At 37.9% G+C, this 27,731-nt stretch overlaps 1 protein-coding gene across 1 annotated transcript in view; it reads right to left on the bottom strand.

Moving 5' to 3' along the window:
* Nucleotides 1-522: 522 nt before the first annotated feature.
* Nucleotides 523-27,731, bottom strand: part of DNER (delta/notch like EGF repeat containing) — a 93,164-nt gene continuing 65,955 nt past the window's right edge. Inside the window, exons 9-13 of the mRNA XM_026854999.1 lie at nucleotides 19,575-19,697; nucleotides 16,239-16,352; nucleotides 15,001-15,132; nucleotides 8,978-9,224; nucleotides 523-1,612 (exon numbers count right to left, since the gene is read on the bottom strand). Coding sequence (XP_026710800.1) covers nucleotides 1,501-1,612; nucleotides 8,978-9,224; nucleotides 15,001-15,132; nucleotides 16,239-16,352; nucleotides 19,575-19,697 — 728 coding nt within the window. The 3' untranslated portion in view covers nucleotides 523-1,500. The remainder of the gene's footprint in view (nucleotides 1,613-8,977; nucleotides 9,225-15,000; nucleotides 15,133-16,238; nucleotides 16,353-19,574; nucleotides 19,698-27,731) is intronic.

Below are 27,731 nucleotides of genomic sequence, written 5' to 3'. Positions count from 1 at the left end.
AGATTTTGGATGCATTCCAAGATTTCCTAACATTAAAAAGTCAACCAGAGCTTAGCCCTTCAGTGCTTATCAGCCTGTAATATAACTGTATTGACTGGACGTAGCACAGAACCATGCAGCAGGATTTACAAGCAATTTGCCTCCATACCATGCAGCGTTGGCTTGCCCACTAGCCAGCCTCTTTGAAACACAGAGTCAGATCAAGCCTCCTCACATAAACTGGTTGTTCTGTGACAAAACCTTAATCTTGCTATAACTTAGAGCCCAGATTTGCAGTCAGATCCACTCAGGAACAGGTTGTGGTGCATGTGGCCTGGAGTGCAGGACTGCCTCTTTACTTTGGTGCTGTATTTGTCTCACTTTTGAGAGATTACCGTAATAATAAAGACCATTTTTTTTCCTTTTCAGATTAACAGATGGATTATCTTCTTTCAGCATTATTTATAGAACATTATATGCTCATGTCCTTTCAAATTTATATACAACACTGCACTTTCAAATGAAGAAAAACAAAGAAACAGCTGCAATCTTCACTTGATAACATTTATTCAATATTTTCTGAAATAAGCAAGAATTTTAAGAAGCCCATAAGCAATCAAATACAGCCACAAAAACCCCATACGGAACCTAAATAAGAAGCACTATGAGAAATACACAATATTTCATGAAACAATACTGTACATCAACAACCTTTAGGAAACAAACAACTCAAACCATATGCTTAGTCACAATATAAAAAACTTTAACCTTTAAAGAAAAATATAGATTCACTCCAATTGTAGGATCCAATCCCATGCTCACTGAAGTCAATGGAAATTCTCTCACTGATTTCAATGTTTGAAGGATCATGCCCCTACTTTGCCTCAAGAGGCACTTTAATTATTATACAAGGCCTAGCCTGAATACTATTACAAAAATGTCAAACATCAACTCAAGAATATGTTTCAGTAACTTTCAGGAAATAATGGAGAAATAGGTTATCTATTCATGCATGGAATAAGGCAAAAGCTAATTCATTCAGATTAGGAATAATAATTTTTACTAGTTTCTTTTTCACAACACAAACATTTTAGACTTTTTTAATTAATGGATATATTATATATCATATTATGCTTCACATTTTTCCTACCTCTACTGAGAAAGCTGGCACTGACATGTCATAAAGAACTCCTCATTAATTATTGTTTTCTGTTCTGTAACAACCACAAGAAACTCATCTGGGTTTAGTAATAGTGTCTACCAAGAAAAAAGCACACACTATCATAAGCTTATCGTTTATAGAGCTCAAGGTACATTAAAATGTAATTCATGAAGTTCACAAATTCTGTTTTAAAATATTTTTCCAAACTAAAAGCTGCAGAAAATTGGTTCTTAAATATTCTACAGAAAATTCTGAAGCATCTAATGGTTTAAATTACTTATGCTTTCTTCTTAAAAATATTTAAATTAGGTTAGTAGCCCATCCTTTTGAAAAATAATCCAAAAAAAAGATACACTAGATTACAAATCTTTTGTCTTAATCAGTGTAACCAAAGGTTTGTCATCTGGGCTGTAATCTTCATAAGCAATGGGGGTTGCATCATACATTGCAGGTCGGGATTTCTTGCCAAACCTGGAAACAAAAGAAAGCTTTTGGTAACAAACAGAAGCATGAATGAATTAATGGCAAGAACCCACTGAGTTATGGTATGCGGTCAGAAACAGACACAGAGTCTAGATGAATTCTCAATTGTATTGCAACATTCCAGTAGTAAAGAAGTTTAAATATTTGAACAGTGACTTTTGAAATCAAATTTAAAAAACCTCCTTCTTGCAAACAAGAAACAGATTCCATATCAAAAGGCTACAGGAATTCTGCTACAGAATTCAGCAGTATCAGAATATGAGAAGACTGTGGAAGGCAAAAGTGAAACTGATACAGTTTCAGTGAGGCCAGAATTTTATTTTAGAGCTTGCTCTAACAAACAATATTAAGGTCAGGTCATACATATTTACAAAAAGTAAATAACAGACAACCGTGTGACATTTGCATTTGGAAACGCAACATTTGTGCACTGAATCGAGTTATGAGCTATAGAGAAAGAATTAAAAAAATAAACTTTTCTCACCTGACATCTGCTTGAGAAGCACATTTTAATTATGAACATGCTTCACACTATTCGCAACACTGGCAAAATTAATGGCATTTAGGATAGTGCAGTGCCACACAAACATTCTAATCTAGTAAAGGTTCACAAGCAACAGAATCCCATCAGCAGTGTGCTCCTCCCGGGCAGCCATTGCTCTTAAGAACCAGGCTGCATCTGCCTGGGCAGAGAACTGGTGCAGATGTATCACTGTGGCCCAGTGCTGGCATATCCAGAACTCCTTCAGGTGCCTTTGTACTGCATAGACAGTCTGTCACACTTCTGATCATTTATTAAGACACAAAAATAATAGTGCTAAAAATGCAACTTGAAAATGGAAAAAAATGACCAAAGTGTTCTGACTACAATTACAGGAGCTTTAAATAACAAAAAGGATCACAGGAAAATGAGGCAAAAAAGGGTCAAGTCTGCTTTCCTTATGGACCTGATGCAGAAAGTTACTAACACAGAAACATAAAGACTTACTTAGGTAATGATCCACACTAAGGATTCTTTTTAACCCCTTCTTCTGTGTCATATTAAGTCTATATTAATTTGTGTACAGTGGAAGGTGAGATCCAGAAAATTCAGATTTTGAGGCTAATATTTAGACCAAACCAAAATTAACTTGTTTTTATTCCAAGATCTTTATGCAAGTTCCTGTCTGTTCCAATTTAATTCTTGTCTGTTTTCAGTGATATAGAATTGTTGACAAAACTAAAATGGCTGGAAGCATTATGATCTATACGGTGGAAATTTCATTTTTCAAAGTACTTCAGATGTCAATAAGGCCACACCAGATACATTTACATGCACAAATGCCTCCTGTCTTCTGTAGTTTAATAAATACATACAGGCCATGTTCGCTCATCAGCATCATGATGGATAAACCTGATTTTTTGTAAATGAGATAAAATTCCAAGAATTGAATAAAGGAATCAAGTTATGGAATCTTACTAAATCAGAGGCAACAATGAATTCTGAATCACCCTTTCCATCACTCTTAAGGGTTTAAAGGAAATAGAGCTCTGCATAGACACAAATGATGATGAACAACCTTCAGTGATTTAAGTTAAATTTTGCCTTTTCTGACAGGTAGAGAACAAATGGCTTGTTGCACATGGTGAAGCGGTACAGAATCTGTTCTTCTGTGTAGGTCATAGTTGACATGTGCCCCTAATTAGTAAACGCTGAGCAAAGACCACAGCACATGTGCTAGTTGTTTGTGGCCTGGCTGAGCCATCTAGCTGGTAGACCACATTGCTTTGATCAGGCAGTTCAGAAGCCAGTCCCTGCTCGTAACAGTAAACAGAGTTAACACAAACCTCAGAGGTCTCAAAGCAGAACTGTTACATGGGAAGTCCTAGTTCAATGAGTGTGTATCTGGTAGGATTGCACAAGGATGCTATTTAATCTCTTAATGATATAAAAGAAAACATAAAACAATTACCAATACAATCTGCAAGAGGCAACAATTCAAAGGGTAATAAATAGTGAAAAGATGCAGATCACTGCTATAGAGTGCACTAGATCAATTAATAGGCTGCTTACAACAAAAGCACATACAAAACAAATGAATAAACATTTCTTCAAGTGCAACCAAATACAAGATTATTCATCTAACAAAGAGTATGCACCATGTTGGGAAATCTCAACCCTGGGAAGTGGGAAGCACTGAGTCTGGAAAAAGACTGGAGGGGTATGATGGATAATCACTTTAACATTAACTTTAATGTCATATTGTGTCTGATGATCAATTATGTGCTTAGATTGGTAAGAGAGTGTATCAGTAGGATGACAGAAGTTCTATGGCCTCTATATTTATCATTGGCAAGTCCATTCATGGGTAACAGCGTTCTAGTGTGTGTATCAGAGATACTTACCAATGGCATAGGGATCATCACAAAGTCAAATAAATGACATGAGAATTAGAAAATATATTTTGCAATGAAACACTGAACAAGAGCAGTTACCTGTGTAACTTGACAAAGAGAGAATGAGGGTTCCATGAGAATTTTGTGAACAGTATATATTCAGTATAAGAATTCTTCTTGGCACAGGCAGCTCCGTACGTGTGTGTGTGTGTGTGTGTGTGTGTGTGAGGCAGAGACTGCAAATTCTATGTCACATGTGGAATGGGGCTGCCCCTCCACTTCCTTAAAAGGACATTTCAAAAGATGGCTAACCATAGTGTCATTAACCTCAACAATTCCATTCAGGTAGAAGACTTTGAGAATATTGGATGTCTGAACCCCAAGGAAATGGTATCCTCCAACCTCTGTGGGATAGACTAGAGTTCAGAGTTTCCCCAGAAGCAGAAGAAAGGAACCACATGTTGCTACTCTCTTCAAAAACAGCAACTGGTATGAGTCCACAAAGTTTAAACAAGAGAAGGAAAAGAGAGAGAGATCAGAATTTAAAAGTGGCATTTTGTGTTCCTTAGTATAATTGAACTATAATCCTTTGTTCCTACAAAGTTGAGACTGATAGAAGATGTATATAAGCAATTTGCATGTGCTGTGGAGACCAGAGAACCTGTGCATGTGATCATACTTCCACAAAGAGATAACTGACCAAAACTCATCACTGAAACCTCTGTCAGAAAATGGTAAGAAACTGCCATGTGCTGAAGATCATCAGGTTCAGGGAAGTTGGGACACTGCAATCTAACACAGACAACTCGAACACCAGAATGTGGAGAATGTGCAGTGGAGTGAAGCTCACTTAGTCTCACTTAGATGACTTAATCAGTCTGATTGTACTGGGTCTGGCTGAGCTGGGATTGGTTTTCCCCTATAGCAGCCCTCATGGTGCTGTGTTTTATGCTGGGAGCTGGCAGGGTGTTGATAGCACCCTGGTGTTGTGGCTACTGCTGAGCAGGGCTTACACAGCACCAAGGCTCTTTCTAACATTTCCCCCCCCCCTCTCCAGTGGGATGGGGTGGGCAAGATCTTGGGAGGGGACACAGCCAGGACAGCTGACCCGAACCGACCAAAGGGACATTCCAGACCATGTGACACCTGCTCAGTATAAAGCTGGGAGAAAGGAGGAAGGGGCTGGGGTCACCCTTAGTCCTCCGAGGCAACCACTCCATGTGTTGGAGCCCTGCTCCTGAGAAGGCCCGACAGTGCCTCTTCATGGGAAGTGGAGAATAAATCTGTTTGCTTTTTTTTGCTTCCATGCATGGACCTTTGCTTCGTTTTGCTTATATTAAAACTGCTTTTGTTTTACCCACAAAGGTTGGGTTTTTTCCCTAACTTATTTTCTTTCCCCTCTTTGCCCATTGAGAAAAGGGGAAGGGGGTTGGGGCGGGGGGGGCGCAGAAGTGATAGAGTGACTTGGTGGGTACCTGGCATTTAGTCAAGGTCAAACCACCACACTGATGAACCAGAATCTTCATCCCACAAATAGACAGAACAAGAGTCAGCATGTGAAAGTAAAAATTAAAGAAACTACACTGTATGTAGTGCATGATATCTAGACACACAAAAAGTTTACAGTAGTACAGTCTCTGTAACCAGATACTTTGTGAACTCAGCATGAATGCTCTGCTAAAGTGAACAATCCAGTATCAGCAACTGATCCCGGTTCCAATTCAATGAAGTCTCATGGCTGCAGTAGCCAGTGGTCAACTATTTCATTACAGTGTTCCCTTCTGGCTTTAAAATACATAAGCTTTAACATAAAAAGGAGTATTTATTTCCTGTCTGCATAATAAATACTAAAGAAAGCTGTGCTTTACCTTGTTAGAAAACTACCTAGTTATCATCTGCTAATCCTAAGAACATTCACTAGAAGTAGCTATTTATTAATAACAACCCTTGCGAAGATACGTTTTCTCTTGCAGCAAGTTCCTTGATTAGTAAAGACCAAATTATTAAAAATGATCAAGAAAAAAACCTACTGAGAAATATGAACAAGTAATTTAAGAATAATTTACTGAATATGCAACAGGCATCCACACACCCTGGACACCTACTGACTTTAACAGAAACCTTAAAAAAACCAATCTACTCACTTTTTCTTAAACCTCGAAATTACTAATAAGTTTGGGTATCTAACTGGGAAAGGGAATGATTTTCAGAAAATGCTGAGAATCTATTACCTGAAACTAGGTATCTTAGATACAACAATTCTGAAAATTCAGACCTTGGTATTTTTAATATGCAGATTTAAGAGTTTATGCAAAAATAACTATAAAAGTTGTGCTTCTCTTCCTGGAGTGAAATTACCAAAGCAGTGTTTTATATTTTCTTGGAAACAAAATAAACACAATCATGTTCATACTTAACCTCTGTGAATTACCTGACTTGGCAGCTCTATCTTGGATTTTTATAAGGCATCCAGTTCTCTGAGAGGCACAGAGAATTATTTGGAATAAAAACATTTATTTTCACTTGCATTAAATAGAAACACCTTTCCCAAGATAGGGAAACTCTTTATTGACAGGTTCCAATAATGTAACTTTCAACTGCATAATATGGATCTGAAAAATCATCATGAATACATCCTAGTCTAAGAAGTTCTTTGGGTGTTATTTAACCTTGATGAAAACTTGTTTTTCTAAACTTCTGCCTTCAGTAATAAACAGAGATTCATTCTAAGTAGTCCAGACAGTAGTGATAAAGACCTGAACTAGCCCAGCTTCCAAGATTTGAAAGGTTTCATATAGGAAACATTTTACCATTTCCATTACCGGCTGATGAAACTGTAAAAGGCAGGGAAAATTCAGATTAAAAAGATCCTACCTTGCTGGTACACTTTTCCTTGGTACCCTTAGATAGAAAGTTGCCAAATTTGTTTTAAGAAATAAGTAAGAAAACCTAGGTGTTTTACACTGTTCCTCAGGAGACCAATTCCAGTGCCTGGGGAAGTGCAAAGTACCACTTCAGCAAGTAGTAACTGGATTGACACATTCATCACTGCTGCAGTAGTAGGAGGGAACTGATTAATTTGAAAGATTAACAGTATCATTTTGCACCTTGCTTTCCACCCTTGGAGATGTGTAGTACCTAATAGTAGACATTCAGAAGGCCAAATAGTAAAAAACTATAAAGCTTTTTACGGTCCATAAAGCAACTCGTTCCTCTCCCAATACACTGCTAAAGGAAAAATAAGAGTTCTTAGGGTGTGTATGGTGTGGAGATTCTGAGCTCCCCCTGGAAGAGATGTAAGGCTAAGTGGCAAAGGAGACTTGAGGGGAAGACTTGAAAGAGCACTGATTTTATTGCTATGTGAAATTATCTGTGCACATCTTTCTGTTTAAAATATTTACTAACTAATATATTTTGATAATGAACAAATGTATTATTGTAAATCTAGCTGGAACAGCTCAAGGAGCTACTGCCCAAAGCTGCAAAGTGATTAACTGAGCCTGTGGGAACTCCTCATCTATTTCAGATAATTTTGACGACTTCAGTGGTGGTACCCATCAACCTATTTAATTTGCACTCAAACAGAACCAGAGCATTCAGAAAATGAATTACCAGCAATCACCAACCAATGCGCGTGCATTTCTTCACGCACAGGAATGTGTCTCCCTCCATTCACTTAAAACCATTTTAATGGTAATACACATGAACGCTCTTGGAATTTGAAGAATCTTGAGAAATCAAAGAAATAGGAAAAAGGAACAATAAAAATGAAAGTTCTACCCTATTAAGAGAGATGTCAGATGCAGAAGAAACAATACTGGCTAGAAAGCAAAATGGCACAGAGGATCTTGGGGCGAGGAAAAGGTCTAACAGATCACAAAATTAAATCAGCAATCACTAGCGTAATGCAAATTTTTTAAAAAAAGCAAGCAGGTTTCATTTTCAGATGTATAACAGGAATGCCATAAATAAATGCAGGAGGTGATTACTCAGTTCATTTGCTACAGGTAAAGCTTCAGACAGAGAACTATTTCCAGCTTTAGGAACCACTCTTCAAAAAAAGAGGACAATCTGGAATGTGTCCCAGGAAGACAATAAAGAAGCTGATAGGATCCAGGAGAAGATACTGGAAGAATGGGTTAGTTTAGTTTAAGGAAGAAAAAAGTTGGTCTTTTTATATTGGTTTTATTATTAAAAAAGAAGTGGGGGGGCGACACGATGTATATGTTTACTATAAAGGGAACAGTGATAGATTATTCTTCATGACAACCTGAAGACCAGTAAGAAGGAAGCAGCCTAATTCATAGCAAAGAAAATCAAGGTTGGACTTCAGGAAAGCCCTTTTTAACACTATTCAACTCCTTTGGAGGTTTTTAAACACAATTGTTGGCAGGGAGCTAAGTGTAATTAATGCTATATCAGTTCAATGGCTTACACTTGAGCTCTTGAATCCCTTCCAGTCCTACTTTTGTAATACTGCCTCGCTTGCAAGTGCTCCATTAAAACTAAAAGTCAAAAAATTACTATCTCTAGGAAAGCAAGTAAGAAAGATCCTAATTTTTAGACAAACAGGAGCACAAAAAATGAGTGATTTGAAGAGTCTCGCTAAATAATCTGGTAAATTAGTCATAAAAATCAAGGTGCCTTTGCTATCTAATCAAATTACTTGTGTGTATCAGTCAAAGAGTATTTACATCCCAAACAGAAGATCTTACAAGCTAAGAACTCTGCATCTGCCCCTCTCCACCAGTTACACCAAACACATTTAGAATAACTCTGTTTTCAAGGAGTCGTGCTGGACTGTCACACTTCAGATGAGAATAGGGATCAAAAAAGAACAATGAACAATGCCAGTGATCCTATCTTTTCACTGCTTGAAGCAGCCCATTCTCTCCCAACGCAGTTAAATGCACTATGCACGGACTGAAATTACATATTGTAACATATTTCTTTTAAATTACCATCCCCAGAACAAACCTGGCATGTCGGATAGAAGCAATTGCACTACTGAATTCACTGTCAATGCTTCTACAGTTGTAAAATTCTTCATAGGCTGGCCTGGAAGAACCTTGATATTCAATGCGGCTGATGCGACATATTCCCACAATCAGAATGATCAGCATCAGGACAAACGCTACGCAGAGAGCCCCAATTATGATGTAGAGGGAGTGACGAGGCATATTTGTTAGACTCTCTGCCATATGCCCAGACTTCCACTGAAGATCTGCCAGTAAGAAATAAAAGGTTATCATTAATTAGTAATTTATATCCTTCCTGATGAATAGAATTCTTTTATGACATTCACTTTCAATATTTCTGTGGAGACTTTTGAAGCTAGGTGGATATATAATATGAACCTTCCCAGGCTCTGTTATGGATATGTCACCATGCCTAACATGCAACAAATTTGAATAGTACTATCCTGATCCTTCACCCAGCTTTTTTGTAGTTTTTTAAGGCCATATAGGAACACTTATCTAGTTTGAGCTCCTGTATAACTCAAGTCATAGAAAGTCATCTAGTTATTCTTGCATTATTCTATAATATACTACAGGCTCTTTAAAGGCAGGCAGGTTTTATGTAAAAGCTTCTAGTAATCCACCAATTCTTTGGGAAGTTTGTTCTAATAGTGAGTGAACCTTTCAACTAAAATGTGTTGTTTAAGATGTATTAAACATGCTTGATTTTTATTTGAAACACAGGCTTTTTTCATGCCTACCTCCACCAGACTGCAGAGACTTCAAAACAAGCATTTCAAGGACAAAAAGGGCGTCTCATACGGTGCTACAGTACTGAGCCTGCTAGAGTGTTCTCTCAAGCATAATTTCCCTGAGAGGTCTCAAAGCTGACCTTAAAGTCAGACCCTGGAAGAGGCTTCTTGTATTTATGTATTCCAGACCTTCTTTATAAATATTCTTGTGCCGAAACTATTGTCTATCAATGCCAAACAGATTGTCTATCAAATGCCTATGTCCTCAGATCTGTTTTTCTCTAGCATGGGTCAGGGTATTTCTAATTAACCTGTATTTCCCTCTAGGGTTCATTTTTGACAGTCTAAAAGCCTATGGTCTCAAAAATTACTTCAAACCAGGAACAGACTTGAACCATTCTGACTACAGAAATCTGACAAGCTTCAAGTTATTTCTAGCAGGTGACTGTTCCTTTTTCAAATGGACTTCTGCTTGCTCTGGTTTAAAAACTCCCTTTACTTAATAACAGTTTGGGAACATGGCTATCAAGTGTATGTTTTTGGAATGTTAAGATATTCTTAGAAGCCACCTCTCGAGGATATTGATGATGGCAGATAACTTATTCAAGCGCTTGACCTGAAATCACAAGTTTAGTGGCATCTGTGGATGTAAAAAAAAAAAAAAAAAAAAAAAAAAAAAAAAAATAGAGGAAGGTAGGGAGAAAGCCTAAAGCTGTAACGTGTGGGATTCACCTGGGGAAAGTTTGAAGAAATGCTTACTCTGTGTTTACAATAGTAAAGGTTGTCCTGGAGCACCTCTGAGCTTGGGCTTGCTTAGAATTTTGTCCACAAACGTGAGCTGAGTTTACAGGACTGACTGCTTGTTGGTATTATCTTCTTCAGAGATCAGTAAAGTTTTGATCAGCCTGAATCATTCAGTGATTTAATGTTGCTAAAGTGCTGTTACTGCAATTTTCCCCGACAGCATATGAGGGAGAGAATACAGCTGTGCTCTGTGCAGTCTGGAATGGGTTTCTATTTCTGTTCTGCAGCACATTCGTCACACAAAGTGGTTTCTGTCAGGTTGTCAGATCAGGCCAAATTCAGATCTAATGTGCGCAGATATATGACAAGACAGTTCTGATTTAGATTCTGTGTCTTCCATCTCTGGATGGTAAGGATGAAATTTTTTCCTTTCTTCCTCAACAGATAAAAATATAAAGATTAACAGCTTATACTCCAAATATTAGAAAGAACTATGACAGCTCAAAATCACAGTATTCTTAGTCATCATAATAATGTTCATAAAATTAATTAAGAATTAGATTTCAATGCACATCACATAGTCAGTACTAGAAATTCTTCATAACGTTAATTTTCAAGTAACGACATGGTTTGTCTTACCTCGCTAACTACATTAATAATTACAAAATTGGCAAAAGTAATAATATTAACAAATAACCAGCAGGCATTACAGAATTCATATGAGACATTTGTAAGCTTTTTTTTTTTACAATGAATGCTTCATTAACTTTTCAGGCAAATACATTTCATTTTGGAAGGAAGAATATCCTCTTTATAATTAAGACTGATTTAATCCTATTTAATTGGAATTGCTAATACTAGTAAGGACCACAAGATGATATCATAAGTATCATCTCAGATATTTCAGGCAGGCATTTCAGTTCATCCAGGCAACACATATCCTGTCTAGTTTGTTGTATATACAGCACTTGAAAATTAAAGCATGCAGTTTGACAAGAAGATAACCCTGAAATACTGTTAGGATAGTCACTTCAAGCAGCTAAAACAGCTGGTGAATAAAATGGGGAACTGTTAATAGTAAATAGAGAGTTGTTCTACAAAAAAAGACTAAGTACCAACAGCCTCCTTGATGGATAGTAACAGAAAATCACGAAAGATAAAATGCGATCTGTTTAGTCAAATGACCCCCGAACACCAGCTTGTCCCCCTCTTGAGAAGACTGAAGCCTGGCTTCATCATGTCTTTTTCTAGCATTCAGATGGACGGTCCAACATAAAGGAAGTCAGTATGCAGTGTTTAAATTTAATTGCCAATACATTATTAACCAGTATGTACAAACTGCTGAAACAATATGATAAATATGACAAGGAGATATGGAAAGATGAACAAAAGCAGATTTACTGATAGATTCAATCTTTAGACCTGAACAGAAATCCACTGCACCACTGACTCAACTCCAGTGAGATCAGAAGTGCTGCACCTGTTTATAAAAGAGCTGGACATTGTCTTTGTAGATATGATTACAACCGGGTTCACATCAGTTGGACAACTCATAGCTCAGGGAAAGACAGTGAATGCAAAGACCTTCCCATGGATACACAGTTCTGTAGAAAAAATCTGCAGATCCAAATGCTTTTAAATTCCTTCTGCAAAGTGATTTCTTCAAAACTCAATCCCTCTCTATTTGCATAATCTTTTATATACCTGTTAAAATCCACATGCTTTAGGGAAGCTTCCACAGCTTTGTGGATAAGCCACTTAGAACTGGTTAGAGAGATTGCACTTCCATGCTTACATCTGACTATTGTGAAGTGTTGTGGTGTCGCATAACAACACATCATTTTACTTTGATGCTGTATCAAAGTGACTTTAATAGCAGGGGAACATGAGACATCTGCAGATGTTAGGTTATTGAAGAAACTGTAGGTAACCCTCAAATTCTAAACGTAATTGTTCTTCAAAATGTATCTTTATGAGATTATGCAAAGATTTTTTTCTTGTTTTGATTCCTTTAAGACGAATCCAAACCAGAATTGTCCAGATTGCATGTTTATATATATCCTATGTTATTATTATTATATTATATATAGACTCTATTAGCTATCCTGATTTGTGGGATAAAAATTTCAACCTCTTCAATTGAAAACAATTGCCATGAACAATAGTATAAGATTTATTCTCCAAATATTGAGAGGGAAAGAATAGGTCTAATATTTCTGGCTGAGACTCAGCCTTGCAGTGTTATCAATGCCAGTTAACACTGAGATAACTCCCTGTCTCCTGTCATAGCAGTCACAAGATAAAAGAACAAATCAGTCAGTAAAGGCTTAAAACAGCAACAACAAAGTGCTGTTGCTCTCTCCCATCATTTTAACTTGCACAGTTTACAAGTATGCAATACAAGCAAAAAATCCAAGTTTGTGAGCAGCAGGTGAGGCCACTGCAGTTCAACTATGAACAGATGCTATGTGTAGAGAAATGTGCACTAGAGACAATCCCCTTGCCCAAGAGAAAGAAGTTTAAGCAGAGTTTTATCCACTCTCTCTCACACGCTTACAAATGAGGTCTGAAAGGAGTTAATATTGACCAACCAGAGATGTAAGCTTGAACCTACCTGTCATAGGCAGTGCTTGGGGGCATGCATCCCTCACAGGGGAAAGCAGGAATAATTGAGGAGGTGGACAGTAGACAAGGCTCCTTCCACTCTCTGTTCTGCTTCTCTCATTTTCCCATGTGTTTATATGCACCTCACTATGTATCTGTGGTGCAAACAGCCAAACTCTTAGTGACTAGAGCGTGACAACCAAAGGAGGACTCCAGAACAAGCATCACTGATTTTATATAGCACATCTGCAGGGCTCAGAAAGCATGCAAGCCTGTCTGTTTCCCTTTGGGACCTATTCATTCCATAACATAACAGAAATATAATTGTTACTACATTAAGTTACTTCAGGAAGTACCTTTCCAGGATGATTATTGCTTTCTCCAAGAACTAAACTCATCTGTCTATCAGCCCAGTGGCTAAGGCAGGTAGAATTACACTGCCTTGCTGATCAACTTGGACATAAATGTTTCAGGTATCACTAACAGCAACCTTGTCAGTAAAAGCTCATCTTTTAGCATGAGCAATATGGCATACAGATAGTACGCAACATTAAACTCATGATGGTTCTGTGCCACACAGGGAAGTGTGTGTGCCATTCACAGAGATAATGCAAAGGCAGTGCTGTCACCATCTCTGGACTAGCTAACAATGCTCTTCTGCAGTCTTTGCTTTCAACAGAAAGCATTGAACCTGAATGAACAACCAACAGTTACGGGGAGAGAAGGTCATAAACCTGTCAATATAAAACTTTTGTGTCAGTCTAGGTGTGAACAGAGTTGTCTTCTGGGTTAAACTAAGGACGAATGTCAAGACTAGAAATCAACTTAAAAAGCCATCAACATGTTTAAGTAAAGTTTAAGTAAAAAAGAGTAAAGGAGAGAAGCTTCATATACTCCTTGTGTAAATGAGATACAGAAAACATTTTTTATTCCAGCTTTTGTATAGGTATTTTCTCATGAATGTACAACATGAGTTTTCCGAGTTCCCCCTCCTGTTTATTTTTTAATCTATCACCTATGCCTGCAACATTAGCTGTGCTAAGTACTGCAAATCCCCTCAAACTTGTGTATCTGTATAATGACTTGAAGGGATCTATGACCACAGTACCTGAGCATTCAAGCACTTAAATACACAGCTAAACTCCTTAGTAAAAACATCTGTAGCCCAAGATCAAGCCATCAGGGAAATACAGAGCAGCTCTGTGAGCAACAGAACTAATGAAGCCTAATTTCTGTTCTCTTTCACAGTTGGGCTTCATACTTTCTTCCTCTCATGGACTCTCTTCTGCTCCATAAGGGTGCACTTACACTGAAACTTTTCTCTATACTAAGAAGCGAGATCACACTGAACTAGACCCACCAACAGAACCTCCTGAAGCCTTACTAAATGCTTAAGAAATATCTTGCTCTGGAGACCTTTACCTTTATGATAAGTTTGGCAGAAATTGGCCTATGTTTGCAAAATTTATTCCTGAAAAAGTTGGCAAATGCATGCACACACAAGTCACAGCACAATTACACAGGACTTGCTTTCTTAGGTAAGCAAGTTCAAAACTGTTTTGCTGAAATGTCACTAGAACTGCAGGTGCTCAGAAGTGAATACAAGTCTGTTAGGACCATGCTTACTGTGCTATGAAAGTCACTTAACTCAAGGTAAATACGAAAGTAAGCTCTAAGTGCAATTAAAAGGCAAACTGCTTAGTGCTCAGCTGTGAGATAGCATCTCTGACAATCTATTCCAATACAACCTAAAGTAGGGTGCCCAGAAACAGAATTTTCTAACTTTCATAGCCACTTTTGAAATGTTATGGCCTAATTAACAGAATTCTGATACTTAGAGGTGATTCAGAGTATTTGTGCAGATCGGTATTTAGAGACAAATATTAATTTCTTTATTATAATGCATTCCTTTTATAAATTTTTAGAAAACTACAAAACTCACGTATTTCACAGTTTGCACCAACCCATCCATGTGGACAATGGCAGGTGTAACCACCAGGCTGATCTATGCAAGTTCCTGCATGGTGACATGGGTTGCTGTCACAGTCATTGACATCAATTTCACATTCTTCACCTTAAATTGGAAAAAAGAACAAACAATAAAATCTAAACTTCTATACAACGGGTGCCTCGCGTAGCAGATACATCATCAGTCAATTTTTCTCTAGCTGGAAAACACCTTATAGCTCTATAGCATCTTTATTCTCAGAACATCAAAAGTATTCTATTATATAAATGTTTCAAGAAATAAGTCTCACATAGCCTCTAAGAATAAATATTATTCTCATTCAACCAGATGAAAACAAAGTCTAAGTCACTTGACTAACCTCACACAGATTATGCATGTCTCATTTCTTTAAATATAAATTCTATCCCAAGAAAATGTGGTATAACAATTTATCATGTATATTCTGAAGTGCTATACAGTAATGTAGCCAATCAGTGCCTCTGAGAAACAGTCACTGTACAACAGAAAGCTAGATCTTAAAAAAACCAAAACACCACACCTTTAATTATCACTGATCGAAAAGCACAATTTGATCTACAAAACAGCTATGAATGCATTTATCTGTTACGATCACACTGAATATTACCTTGCATGACTAACAGAGCATCAGGTTGCAAATTGACAGCAGATATTTGGATTACACCAATCATGCCAGTTTAAATAGGAGACCAAAGGATTAAATGGGTTGTTTACCATTACTCTGAAAGTGTAAAATGATTCATAACGAGCACATTAGGGCTTTTAGGAGTGGCATATTAATGTCATAGAGTAAGTTGTTTCTATAGCTCCAGTAACTAGGGTCAATGTTAAAACATTTTCCAGTTTCAACAGTGTCCAATTCGTATATTGGCTTACCTGGAAGTCCTCAAAATGTTATTTTTAAAATGCAATCTAGTCTCAATCAGTAAAGTCAGAAGGCATATTAAATAGATGTTAGCTTAGTGAATTTTCTTAGTATTTAGTAACAGGCGCTTTTTTTCTGCAAAATTTTTCAAGTTCGAAGCAGTTGCAAGTAATATCAAGAACTTTTCTTCTCACTAGGCTGATTAGCATTAAGCAAAATCCAAATTAATCTGTTTCCTTGAAGAGACACAGACTTACTTGGTAGTTGTCTTTTTGGACACAGTGACCACTGACAACTAGACATTCTGTATAATGTATAAATTACTTGCCTGTATATCCAGGTGCACAAATACACGTAGCATTTAGGCCTTCGCCGTCACACGTGCCACCATTCTGACAGTTGATGTTAACACAAGGATCTTTGTATAATTCACAGTGCCTTCCTGAAAAGGCAAAATTAGTAATTGCCATTAACATGACCTATACTGACAGCATGAAATCAGTACATGTGATAACCTCACTTGGATGAGCACAATGATGTGTAGCCTCCAAACCTGTCCTATTAGACTAATGCCATAAAAAGAAAGACATATAGTTTATGGCAGCTTAACTTTTTACAGACATGCCTCCTCTCTGCTCTTCCCACCCGCTGAGGCTTTGGGATAAGAGAGGTAGGGAGATTTCTGCTAACAAGAACTGCTGCAGTGTCTGAAAAAACAATGGTATAATAAAGCATAATCTGTTCAGCTATTTAATATTCTTCAATAAAACATAAATAATTGTCTTTAGTAAGAATATTATGTAATAACTTCTTTAATAATATACATAAGCATTCTGATGCCTCTCATCAACTTTTGCAGGAAATTGAGGAGTATAAGTAACGCAATAAAAGAAAAATAGATTTCTTCAAATGTATAACTGGGTTCCTCAACTTCATGCCACGACCTTCACTGTTTCTTTCTCAGGTGTAAGCTATGTGCATTCAGCAGCTTTGCCTTGCAGAAGACAGTACAAGCCATACCTGGCATACAGAACAGAAAGCACAGCAGATTCCCATCTGGGGATGGGGAGAGATGTTCTACTGCCACTGACTGCTACATGCATCATTTTCTTTGGATCTACTTTTCAGATAAAACCAGAAAAATCAATACATGAAGGATCTAATCAGTGTGTGGATAGTACTGAAACATGAAAAAAAAATATGTATGTGAATAATGAATGACTGGTGGGACTTTGTTTATAATGTATCTACTACAGTGAAATTAGCTTGCAGTTAAAATAAGTTTATCCATTAGTGTAGTTTTAAGTCTAAATCTAATTTTAATTACCATTATTTGCTTAGGAATGAATCCAAAGTGACCACTTAGAAAAATCCTAACTTATCTTCAAGTTTTCCCATTCTTATACTTTTTTGTAAGAATTTCAACCAAAAAAAGCAGGACAGGATTCCAAATATTTTCATGTGATAACAGTTACAAATTACAAACACATTTTTCACTTTTTAAGGTGATTCATGTTTCTAAATCCTTACTGTCCTGCAAACTGTAAAGATTCATAGTCAAGAGAAGCATAAATTCATATTATGATGTATAAAAACTGCAATACAGCATTAGCATCAGGAAAATGTTTCTAATCATGAGGTAGCAAATGACAGTGAAGGAATTATGTTGCTTGGGGGAACTACAGAACCTACAATGATGGAGGACTAGAAGAAGTTAGAGAAATACATGTGAAAAGTGGACATGCAACCAGTCCTGCCTTACTCCTTCCCAACAGGAATTGGGCAGTTTATGAATTTGAAATTTGAGCATTTGAGATGCAGAAATATATAGAGGTAAAATTAGTGAGAAAATAAAAGAATATGAGAAAGAAAAATCAGCACAAAAAAGGAAGAAACTGGACACGTAATATATCAGATGTACGTATACAAACAAATCTATTTAATGAGTGAATGATTAAAAGGAAAGAACTTTGCTCTCTAGCATTCAGCACTGCAGTTATGTACAGCAACGCAAGCTTACATGAGTTATATGAAAACGATCATCTCATGTTAATAGCAATAATTAAAAAATATCTAAAACCAACTTATTTTAAAAATATATATAAAAATACACGCACACACACGCACTCACTCACTACAGACCTGCTGAAATCATTTGGTCAGTCTGTCAGCAGCAGGAAGGCAGAGCACTCTAGCCTGAGCATCCTGCAGCTAAGCAGCAGAAGCCATCAGAGCCAGAAGCCCACGCGTACGCACTGGCACAGACTTGAGTCCAGACCAGGGGTAACAGCTCTGGTCTGTTAGCAGCCCGGGTGGTGTGGGGGCAGAAGGGGGTCTGCAGACAGGGAGGTCTGGGTTGGAGGTGGTAAAACCTGAGGCCTAACTGAGGCCCACATGGTGTCTTGAGCTGGGTACCTCAGCTCTACTCACCAGTGTCCCTGAAGACCTTAAGCACTGGAATGAAGAAAGCTCAGTAATCAGCAAAAACTGCTTACAGGACAAGGTCCCCTGCTTTCATGTAAACAAAATGTGCTGTGCACACAGTGCTTTCAGCTGCACATACAGGTCGGATGAGAACTGAACATGAAGTCATAACATTATGGTTAAGGGCTCTTTAAGCTGTCATGAAAAGCTGAGGGTCATTTCCTCACTAAGGCTCTAAAATGATGAATTCCATATCTATTGTCAAAGAGCAGTGCAATCACCAGCATGAAATACATATTTAGCCTCAAGCGGCTGTTAAGTGAGCATTACTTATCAACACAGATAAGGACTTACACACTTAATGAGAAAATGCTGGGGTAATGTTCCTTAAAACATAGTCATTCTATGTAAAATATGTACATTTTTTAATACTAATAACATAAAGTTGCATTCAAAATGTTCTCACAGCATGATTTGAAACACAATACACAAAAAATGTATCATTTTAGCCCTCCACAGAGGGACATGTCACAGACAGCTGATATGTGCTACTCTGTGTAAAGTTGAAAACCACTGAAAGATAAAAGATTTTGTATAGCAAAACACATAATTTTCTCCTCTATTTTATAAATTACTTAAGAAATCCTGAAGACCAATTCTGTTCAAACACATCTAGGAATAGCTGCAGTTAACACGGGAAACCAGTCACAGAGCTACACAGAGCTACTACTGTCTCAGGGCTTTATAGTCTTCTAAATGAACAATCAACATGAAATTTTCATTTTTATTCCTTTGTGCTAATCTGTTTCAAATACTAATCCTTTATTACTATGTTTTCAACTCACTTCACTGAAGAAAATAAATGAAAAATAATTTGGAAAGCTCTTCATGTAATGGCTCCTAGTAATAACTGATGAAAAAATTTATTTAACGCTTATGTTTTCTTTTAAAAACTCATCACTTTCTAACATATCTTAAAAACAGCAGAAAAGAGTACAAAAGAACAGCGAAGCCATGTGTTCCCAGACAAGGACATGCACTCCTCACAGACCACCTAAATCTGAACTAGGCATCTGAATCAAGATCATGGGATCAGGATCTACATTGAAGGTTTTTTTCATTAATTTTAGATGTGGGATTTGTTTCTGCTCAATTAAAGATAGTCTATATCTCTGTTACAGACCCTACCATAACAAATACATAGAACAATTCAAAAAACAACAGGCAAACCCCATCCTACCTTCATATTCAGCAAGGCACACACACTCATAGCTGTTGACGAGGTCTCTGCAGGTGGCTCCGTTCTGGCAGGGTGCAGAAAGGCATTCATTATATTCCTCTTCACAGTAAAGGCCATGGTAACCTAAATCACACAAAGAGGAAATAAAACAAGCCATGAAACCTTTCTCAGTAAAAATTAACAATTACACAACTCTAGTCTGAGGACAGATGCTTGCTAATTGAAATACACTGTGCAGTCAGATACATGTTAAGACACTGATTTTAAGGACATCTTCTCCACGAGTGAAAATTACAAAAAACAAAACCCTGGAAGCACAATGTTCTCAGAGAAGCCCCAGCCCCTGCGATAAACCACAGCAAGGCTGTAAGCACGCAGGCTGGTGACCAAGGCCACTAGGAACATCGTGAATACCCACGCTCTGGCTGTAAAAAGGAATAAACTAATACTGACATATCTCCTAGTTTTCCTGGATCCTTGCATCAAAGCCACTTTTCATCAAGGCGGTGATAATTGTATAACAGTAGTTAGAATGATAGTATATTTCAACTTTAATGCTGTACAATGTCAAAACACTGTAGAAGCATTAAGATAATTTTTTACAGTATTCCCAAACTGTAGGCAGGTATTATGGCCTGATTATGCAGACATAGAAAGTAGGAGCACAGAAAATCTATGAGACCGGTTAATGACCACTGAGTCATTTGTATCATGAGGTAAGAAATAAGGAGTTAATCCACTTGTAATAGCACTTTTCTCATTAATTAGCGTGCCATATGATCATTGGTCTTAACAGTAGTTGAAATTACTTTCTAGACAGTGTATCAGGTCAAAGTAGTACCTACTCCTATTAAGTAACAGCATTAATTAGTATAATGTAACACAGGAAATAAAACTAGCTGTAATGCTAAAATATGTCTACTTAATAATACTGGTTACTTGATATTAAATATGAAGAAACATAAGCCTGGTCCTTTTTAAGACTATTACATTTGATACTAAGAAGCTTATTTAATTCCTCTTCAATAGACCCAGGTTATACTTTCGTTAATGAAAAGCCTCCTCTCTACTTTCTTGTTACTTTTTTCTTTTCCTTCTTTTTTTCTTTTTTTTTTTTTTTTTTTTTTTTTCTTTCTTAAGGTAGGGGATTTCCAACTCCAGAAACAATGTCTAAATTTATAGGCAATTAATACATCAACAAGAAAAAAAGAAAATAGATTGGTCATAATGTTTAGTAAGTACAAATAACACATTTAATTGCAACATAAACACTGCTTTCTTCCTGAAGACAAGAAGCAGCACAGAAGAACTGTAAAACTGCTAGTGTGTCTGACCAATTAAAAACTAACAGGCAACTTGCTTGAGTCTTTCTAAACAGTTGTTTCCCCCTCTTTGGGGTTGCAGGTCATGCTTCATAATTAGCCAAATTACCTTTAGGGGAAGGTTCAGAATTTAATAGATTAAACTGAATATGTTCTTATCTTTTTGAAAGTACAAACACAAATATTTCTACTAAAATGTGCATCTTTCATGATGTTTATCCCCTTCCTTGAAATTACAGCAAATAATTGGTGACCAGACTTCCACATTTTCTACAGCTCTTCAACTGCTAGCTACGTGCTGCTAATTACTGCAGGTCCTAGCATCTGACTTGGGACATCACAGAGCCCACCTCTCTCTCAAGCAAAGCAAAGACCACACAGTTAACATCACCTGAATTAACCGAATAGCTAACACAAATTAGTGCTTTGGATGTTTTGGGAAATGGTTTGGCTTTTGAAACCAAACCCATCCATGAAAAGATGAGGATAGAAATTCTAACCTATACTGTTGTCCACAGAGTAATGCCAGAGACATTTTGTACACACAGTGGTTACTGCACGCTCCTCTTCCTGTTGGGCTATTTTATAACATTTACCTGGTACTGAAAACAATGTAGACTGGGAAATGTTTTTATTTGTTTTAAACAAAAGCTTGCCTCTATTTGTCCACTTTGGTCAATGTTCTTGAAATTTCATTCTGGTGAAGGTCTATATTACGCATTAAAAAAGGCAGTTTCAAATATGCTTTCGTATTAAAAACACAGTTTCAAAAAGAACAGCCATATAGAGAAGATATGTCACTGTATGTTAACAGTACATAAGGACTTCCCACCCCTACCATGGATTAATTTTGGTTAAATCATTAAAAAATTTAACCTTCTTGTCTCATCAAGGCAGTATTCCCCTTAACCTCATGTTAGCGTGATATAATACCATGAATATGTACTTGTAATCTATAATGTAATACTATGCACTGAAAGAGTGTTTATATGCTTTTTAAAATCTTGATTTGTTCATTACATAGAGCTATAAAAGCAATAAATAAATGAGCATACAATGAATAAAGATGCAGTGGACATGAATAAAGATGCCAGGGAAAAGGCCTAAAATACAAAGTGTAGATTCTGCAGTGTGATTTCACATCTTCAAATAATCTCTAGTTAGTAGAAAAACTTATAGACATGAAATAAGGGTATCTTTCATGAACAAAGAACCAAAGAGAGGGGCAGATTCTCATCCTAGTAAGTGGTAATCCATATTCAGTCTCCTGGTTTAAATTTTCCTCAAAATTCTCACAGAACCATAGAAAATATGACAAATGTCACCTCCAGACACCATTTCCACCCCCCTTCCTTATTATTCATAATTCAAAATAAAACTGTATGAAGATACAACATGTTAGTACTACACGAGATGTATATGTAGTGTTACCCTTTTGGTTTTGCACAAAATTGTCTTTTCATAGTAAATAGTTGGTTGGACTAGTAGCTTATTAAGAAACATTTCAGAACTACTTTCTCTAAAGCTGTTAGCCAGACAATACAGGATTAATTATGCTAGATGTTATGAGCTTTCTTATTAGCCTGTGACGAAGCTTATTATGAAGTGAGGTGTCCTTACACAGTGACATCTGTAGCCAACATACAAACCACCAAAATCAGAAAACTTATTTAAAAGAAAAACTTATGGGTATTCCCTGTGTTGAACACAGACGTAATTAGATATTTTCAGAAAAAATGTTTTCCCACTTTCACATTTCAAAGGGAACTGAGGGAATTTTGTGACTGAATAGTTGTCTGGTTTCTAAAATGAACTATCATATCAGCTCTTTAGGATTAAGACAGCCCATGCTGTCAGACACCGAACACAGTGAGGGAAAGATATTTTCTCTCTCCACGAGAGGGCAGATCTTGCCCACATACGATTTCACCCTCATCGTCCTCACCCTGGTGCCAGCAGCCGCCTCCTGCTGTAACTGCTGTGAGGGAGAAAGATCTGCTGTGAGACCAGGCACCCAAGGGAAATGCGTTTGTTCTCTTGGAGCTAAGAGGCACCATATCATTCTTAACAAGCGTTTCTCTTTGTATTACTGCTTTTAAATTATGCTGATACATAAACCATGTATTAGACTGAATTCATACATATGCAGTCAACACGCTGGAGGGAAGGGATGAGCCATCCAGAGGGACCTGGACAGGCTGGAGAGGTGGGCCTGTGCAAACCTCATGGAATTCAGTAAGGTCAAGTGCAGGGTCCTGCCCATGGGTTGGGGCAATCCCAAGCACAAATCCAGACTGGGTGAGGAGTGGATTGAGAGCAGCCCTGCGGAGAAGGACTTGGGGTGTTGGTGGGTGGAAAAACTGACTATGAACCAGCAATGTGCGCTTACAGCCCAAAAGCCAACCATGTCCTGGGCTGCACCAAGAGCAGTGTGGCCAGCAGGTTGAGGGAGGGGATTCTCCCCTGTACTCTGCTCTCGTGAGACCCCCCTGCAGTGCTGTGCCCAGCTCTGGGGGCACCAACATCAGAAGGACACGGACCTGCTCAAGTGGGTCCAGAGGAGGCCACAGAGATGATGAGGGGCTGGAGCAGCTCCCCTGTGAGGACAGGCTGAGAGAGTTGGGGGTGTTCAGCCTGGAGAAGAGAAGGCTCCGGGGAGACCTTATAGTGGCCTTCCAGTACTTAAAGGGAGAACAGGAAAGATGGGGAGGGACTCTTCATCAGGGGGTGTAGGGACAAGACAAGGGGTAACAGTTTTAAACTGCAAGAGGGTAGATTTAGATTAGATGTAAGGAAGAAACGCTTCCCTGTGAGGGTGGTGAGGCCCTGGCACAGGTTGCCCAGAGCAGCTGTGGCTGCCCCCTCCCTGGCAGTGTTCAAGGCCAGGTTGGACGGGGCTGTGAGCAACCTGGGCTGGTGGAAGGTGTCCCTGCCCATGGCAGAGGCTGGACTAGATGATCTTTAAGGTCCCATCCAATCCTAATCATTCTATGATAGTTATTATACTTACATATCTGCACAATTTGCAGAACACACACAACCAAGCATTCACTACTAACTTTTTGTGTGTGTTGGCTTTCATTGTGGGTATTTTTATGGATAATCTACATCATATAATAGTATAGAAAAGCTGATTTATATAAGTTAACTTGGTAAGCAGTCTAATATTTTTGAATGTTCCTACTTCCAGAAGGGGGGGGAATGTGTAAGTTATTTCCAAGTTGAATATACTTCTTTTTCAAATGTCTGCTGAGAGGGCCCTGCAGGATTCACAGGCCTATGAAACCATACCTACTTTGTATTATGTGTGTAAGTGTTCAATTATATGTGAAACTTTACCTTTAAATCTTCAATTGCTTACACACCCCAATTATTAATACTTATCTCCTGGCCCTTTACAGGTAACAAATACCCAGTGTTTGGATATTAGATTCATAGTTTGTGTCATGTATTTTCATGCTTACCCCATGTTAAAGAACTAATCCTGATAAAAATTCTTTTGCTCATTTGTTGGATTTCTCATCTAGAACCTGGTTCATGAAACCAGTGGGACCCCATTGTGTCTGTCCATAGAACATTTCTTTAGGCCCTGAACCCCAAAGCAGTTTCTTCCTCCTCTTAAACTTTTTTCTCTTTATACTCTATTATTTTAATAGATCTGTTGTTATACATTTAATGTGAATATTTTATATATTCTTTTTAATTTTGTCTGGCCCAAAGCAAAGAAATCTATGCGGAAATTGAATAACTTAATGTTGCAGCAAGCTTTTGCATTTGGCTTTCTTAAAGACATAGGGGTATGGAGGTTGAAACCACAAAGCACCTGCCCTCTACTTTATAAATATAGATGATAGCACGTATAGAACATTTGGAAAAAAAAAAAAAAACAAAAAAACAACGAGGAGTGTCAGAAAAAATTCCAAAGGGTATGAAGAGTGGTGGCAACTTCAGAAAAAGTACCATGGAGTATGTTTCTTCTGCACTTGATTTTTTGCTCATGCAGGTTAATAGATGTTTATAGGAGCATAGGTTTATCTTAGTACCTTTGCAGAGGCAAGTGCAACATCTGTCCGTAGCAGTAGCAATTTTTTCTTTTCAGTCTTTTTTCCCTTCCCCCATTTTGGAACTGGGGCAGGAAACACAAGCTCTGGCAGAAGCGACTTTAGGTTAATTCCAGTTCCAGACTGTCTGTGAGCCCTTTATTGCTTCTGTTTCCTCATTTTGTTTCCAATTCTACATTAAGGCAACCCTCCATGCAATCTGGCCATGGCTTGTAAGCATGCTTCCTACCTTCCTGCCATCTGGAGCAGCTCTTCTCTCTCTTCCTTAATTGCTATATAAGCTCAGACTTTAACTGAACACATTTATTTCTTGATTATATAACATGCAACTCTCTGTCAGTGAGTGGGCCATGTATGTGAATGGATGCTCTTCCCTGCAAAATAGAGCTCCCTTGCATTGTATCTTATGAGGCCTTCCCATAGAGATGGGATTTTGTCCTGCTGCCTTGGTTTGCTGATGTTAAGTGTGGATAAGTCATGGGAATTACTGTTGAGAAGCTAGTGTCTGAGAAAGCCTCAGAAGCTTTCAACTTTGTTCTTTATTGATTTATAAATGGAGAGCAAGCTCCTCCCTCTCTCTTCTGTTAACCTGATAGTGCAGATATTCTCAAGAGGTTGCACTGCTGTATCTTTTGCTCTGTCAACTGCTCTCGAAGGCTTTGAGAAAACCCATGGCTTCTGCTCATCAGCCTGCATGACACAGATTGTGTCCCCCCTTTTACATCTTCTTCCTTTGCAGTTTTTAACATAGCCATGTGCAAAGACAGTGCACCTTGGCATGTAGCTGTCTGAAGACAATGCTGGAGAGCATCAAACATCCTGGCCTCTTCAAGGTAGCCTCCCTGTCAGTTAGGAAAGAGAAAGAGGATTTGGGAATCCAGGGGAGAGTGGCAACAGATCTGTTTCTGCCTTTGTAAAGACCAGTAGCAGAGGGACAGTCATGCAGAGTGAGAAGCGATAATATAGAGACATCTTTATGCTGTTAATGAAGGTATATCTCATTTTTAGTGACCCGGAAAAAAAAAAAGTTTAGTAAGATTAGTTGCCCTTTTTGAAGCTGCAATGCCCAATGCATATTTTTTTTCTCTGCTCAGATGGAGAAGTATTGTTAATGTAGATATTGTTTCTTTCTTTCTGAGTACATCCATAGAAATGTTATATACCACAAAAGATGCAAATAGCTGTATTTGGCATTGCTTCTGAACATAAAAGTAGCAGCATCGTTATGTTACTAGAAAGAGAGGAAGCAACTGTACTAGAAAGTTATTCTGAAGTTATCTATGAAAAATTCTTTTGTTTACAGCTACATTCTTTAACAAAAATAGAGAAATTTTTAATGTAGTCTTTTTTAAGATACATCATAGAATGGTTTGGGTTGGAAGGGACCTTAAAGATCCTCTAGTTCCAACTCCCCTGCCATGGGAAGGGACACCTTCCACTAGACCACGTTGCTCAAAGCCTCATCCGACCTGGCCTCAAACACTTCTCTTGATGCAGCCCAGCACATGTTTGCCTTTCTGGGCTGTGAGCACACATTGCTGGCTCACAGTCAGTTTTCCATCCACTAGAGTACTCCCAAGTCCTTCTCCACAGGGCTGCTCTCAATCCACTCATCACTCAGTCTGGATTTGTGCTTGAGATTGCCCCGACCCATGGACAGGACCCTGCACTTGGCCTTACTGAATCTCATGAGATTTACACAGGCCCACCTCTCCAACCTGTCCAGATCCCTCTGGATGGCTCATACCTTCCCTTTAGTGTGTCAACCGCACCACACAGCTTGGTGTCAATGGTGAACTTGGCGAGGGTGCACTCAATGCCGCTGTCCGTGTCTCCAACAAAGATCTTAAGCAGCACTGGCCCAAACACCAACCCCTGGGGAATGTCACTTGTGACCACTCTCTACTTGGACATCATTCATCATTCTTCAAATCTGTATACTGGCCAAAAAGGCATGGAAACCAAACTGCCTACCAAGCAAGGAGACTTGCACAGACCCTTGAGCTAACTGGAACTGTTTAAAATTCTTATTTAGTTACACAGATGAAAATTCAGCTGACAATATGCCTGCTAGTAGAAACAGCGCATAAAGGAAGGATGATATTAAGGTCACACATATAAGCAAAACTCTGCAGAGTTTTGCTTCTGTAATAAGAAATTATATTCTCTGTAAAATACCTCTGAAAAACCCCCATGGCATCTTAGAGCAGAACACAAAAAATAAGTGGCAGGTTCTAAAGTTTTTAAAACAGTATGTTTCAGATATACCATATAATGAATTTCAAAGAGAGTTCAAAAATGTTATTTAATAAATTACAATTAATATATCTAAAAAAATAATGTATAGGAATTCAGGAACATGTCTGAAAGTGAAAGACTCCTGTACAAAGAAGTCAGTAGTCTAGGAGCTGGCACACTGATGCTGAGAGCCTGTAAACCAGAAAGCCTCAGGGTCAAGAATTAGAGATCATTTCTTTCCTACTAATGTATGGTAATATCTTTATGTAGTTCAGTATGTTTATTATTAACCCTTAATAATGCTACTAAACTGCAGACAAATTTTATTTATCCACTTTACAAGTAATGTAACAGAGACCATCAAATCTCTGCAGGCAAAATTGTAAATAGAATCCGCCATTTTAATATACCAGATGTAACTCATCCACTCTATCAAACTCCTTTTTGATAGAGATACCAAAAATGCATTATTCCATGCTCTGTAGTCATTACTTGAGGAATCCTAGGTTGCAATTCCTAAAAAAACCTGAAGTTTA

The sequence above is a fragment of the Athene cunicularia genome (assembly GCF_003259725.1).
Source record: "Athene cunicularia isolate RWA chromosome 9 unlocalized genomic scaffold, athCun1 chr9_part1, whole genome shotgun sequence".
NCBI lineage: Eukaryota > Metazoa > Chordata > Aves > Strigiformes > Strigidae > Athene > Athene cunicularia.
Note: the sequence above shows the minus strand (reverse complement) of the source record. Positions and strands in the feature narration are given on the sequence as shown.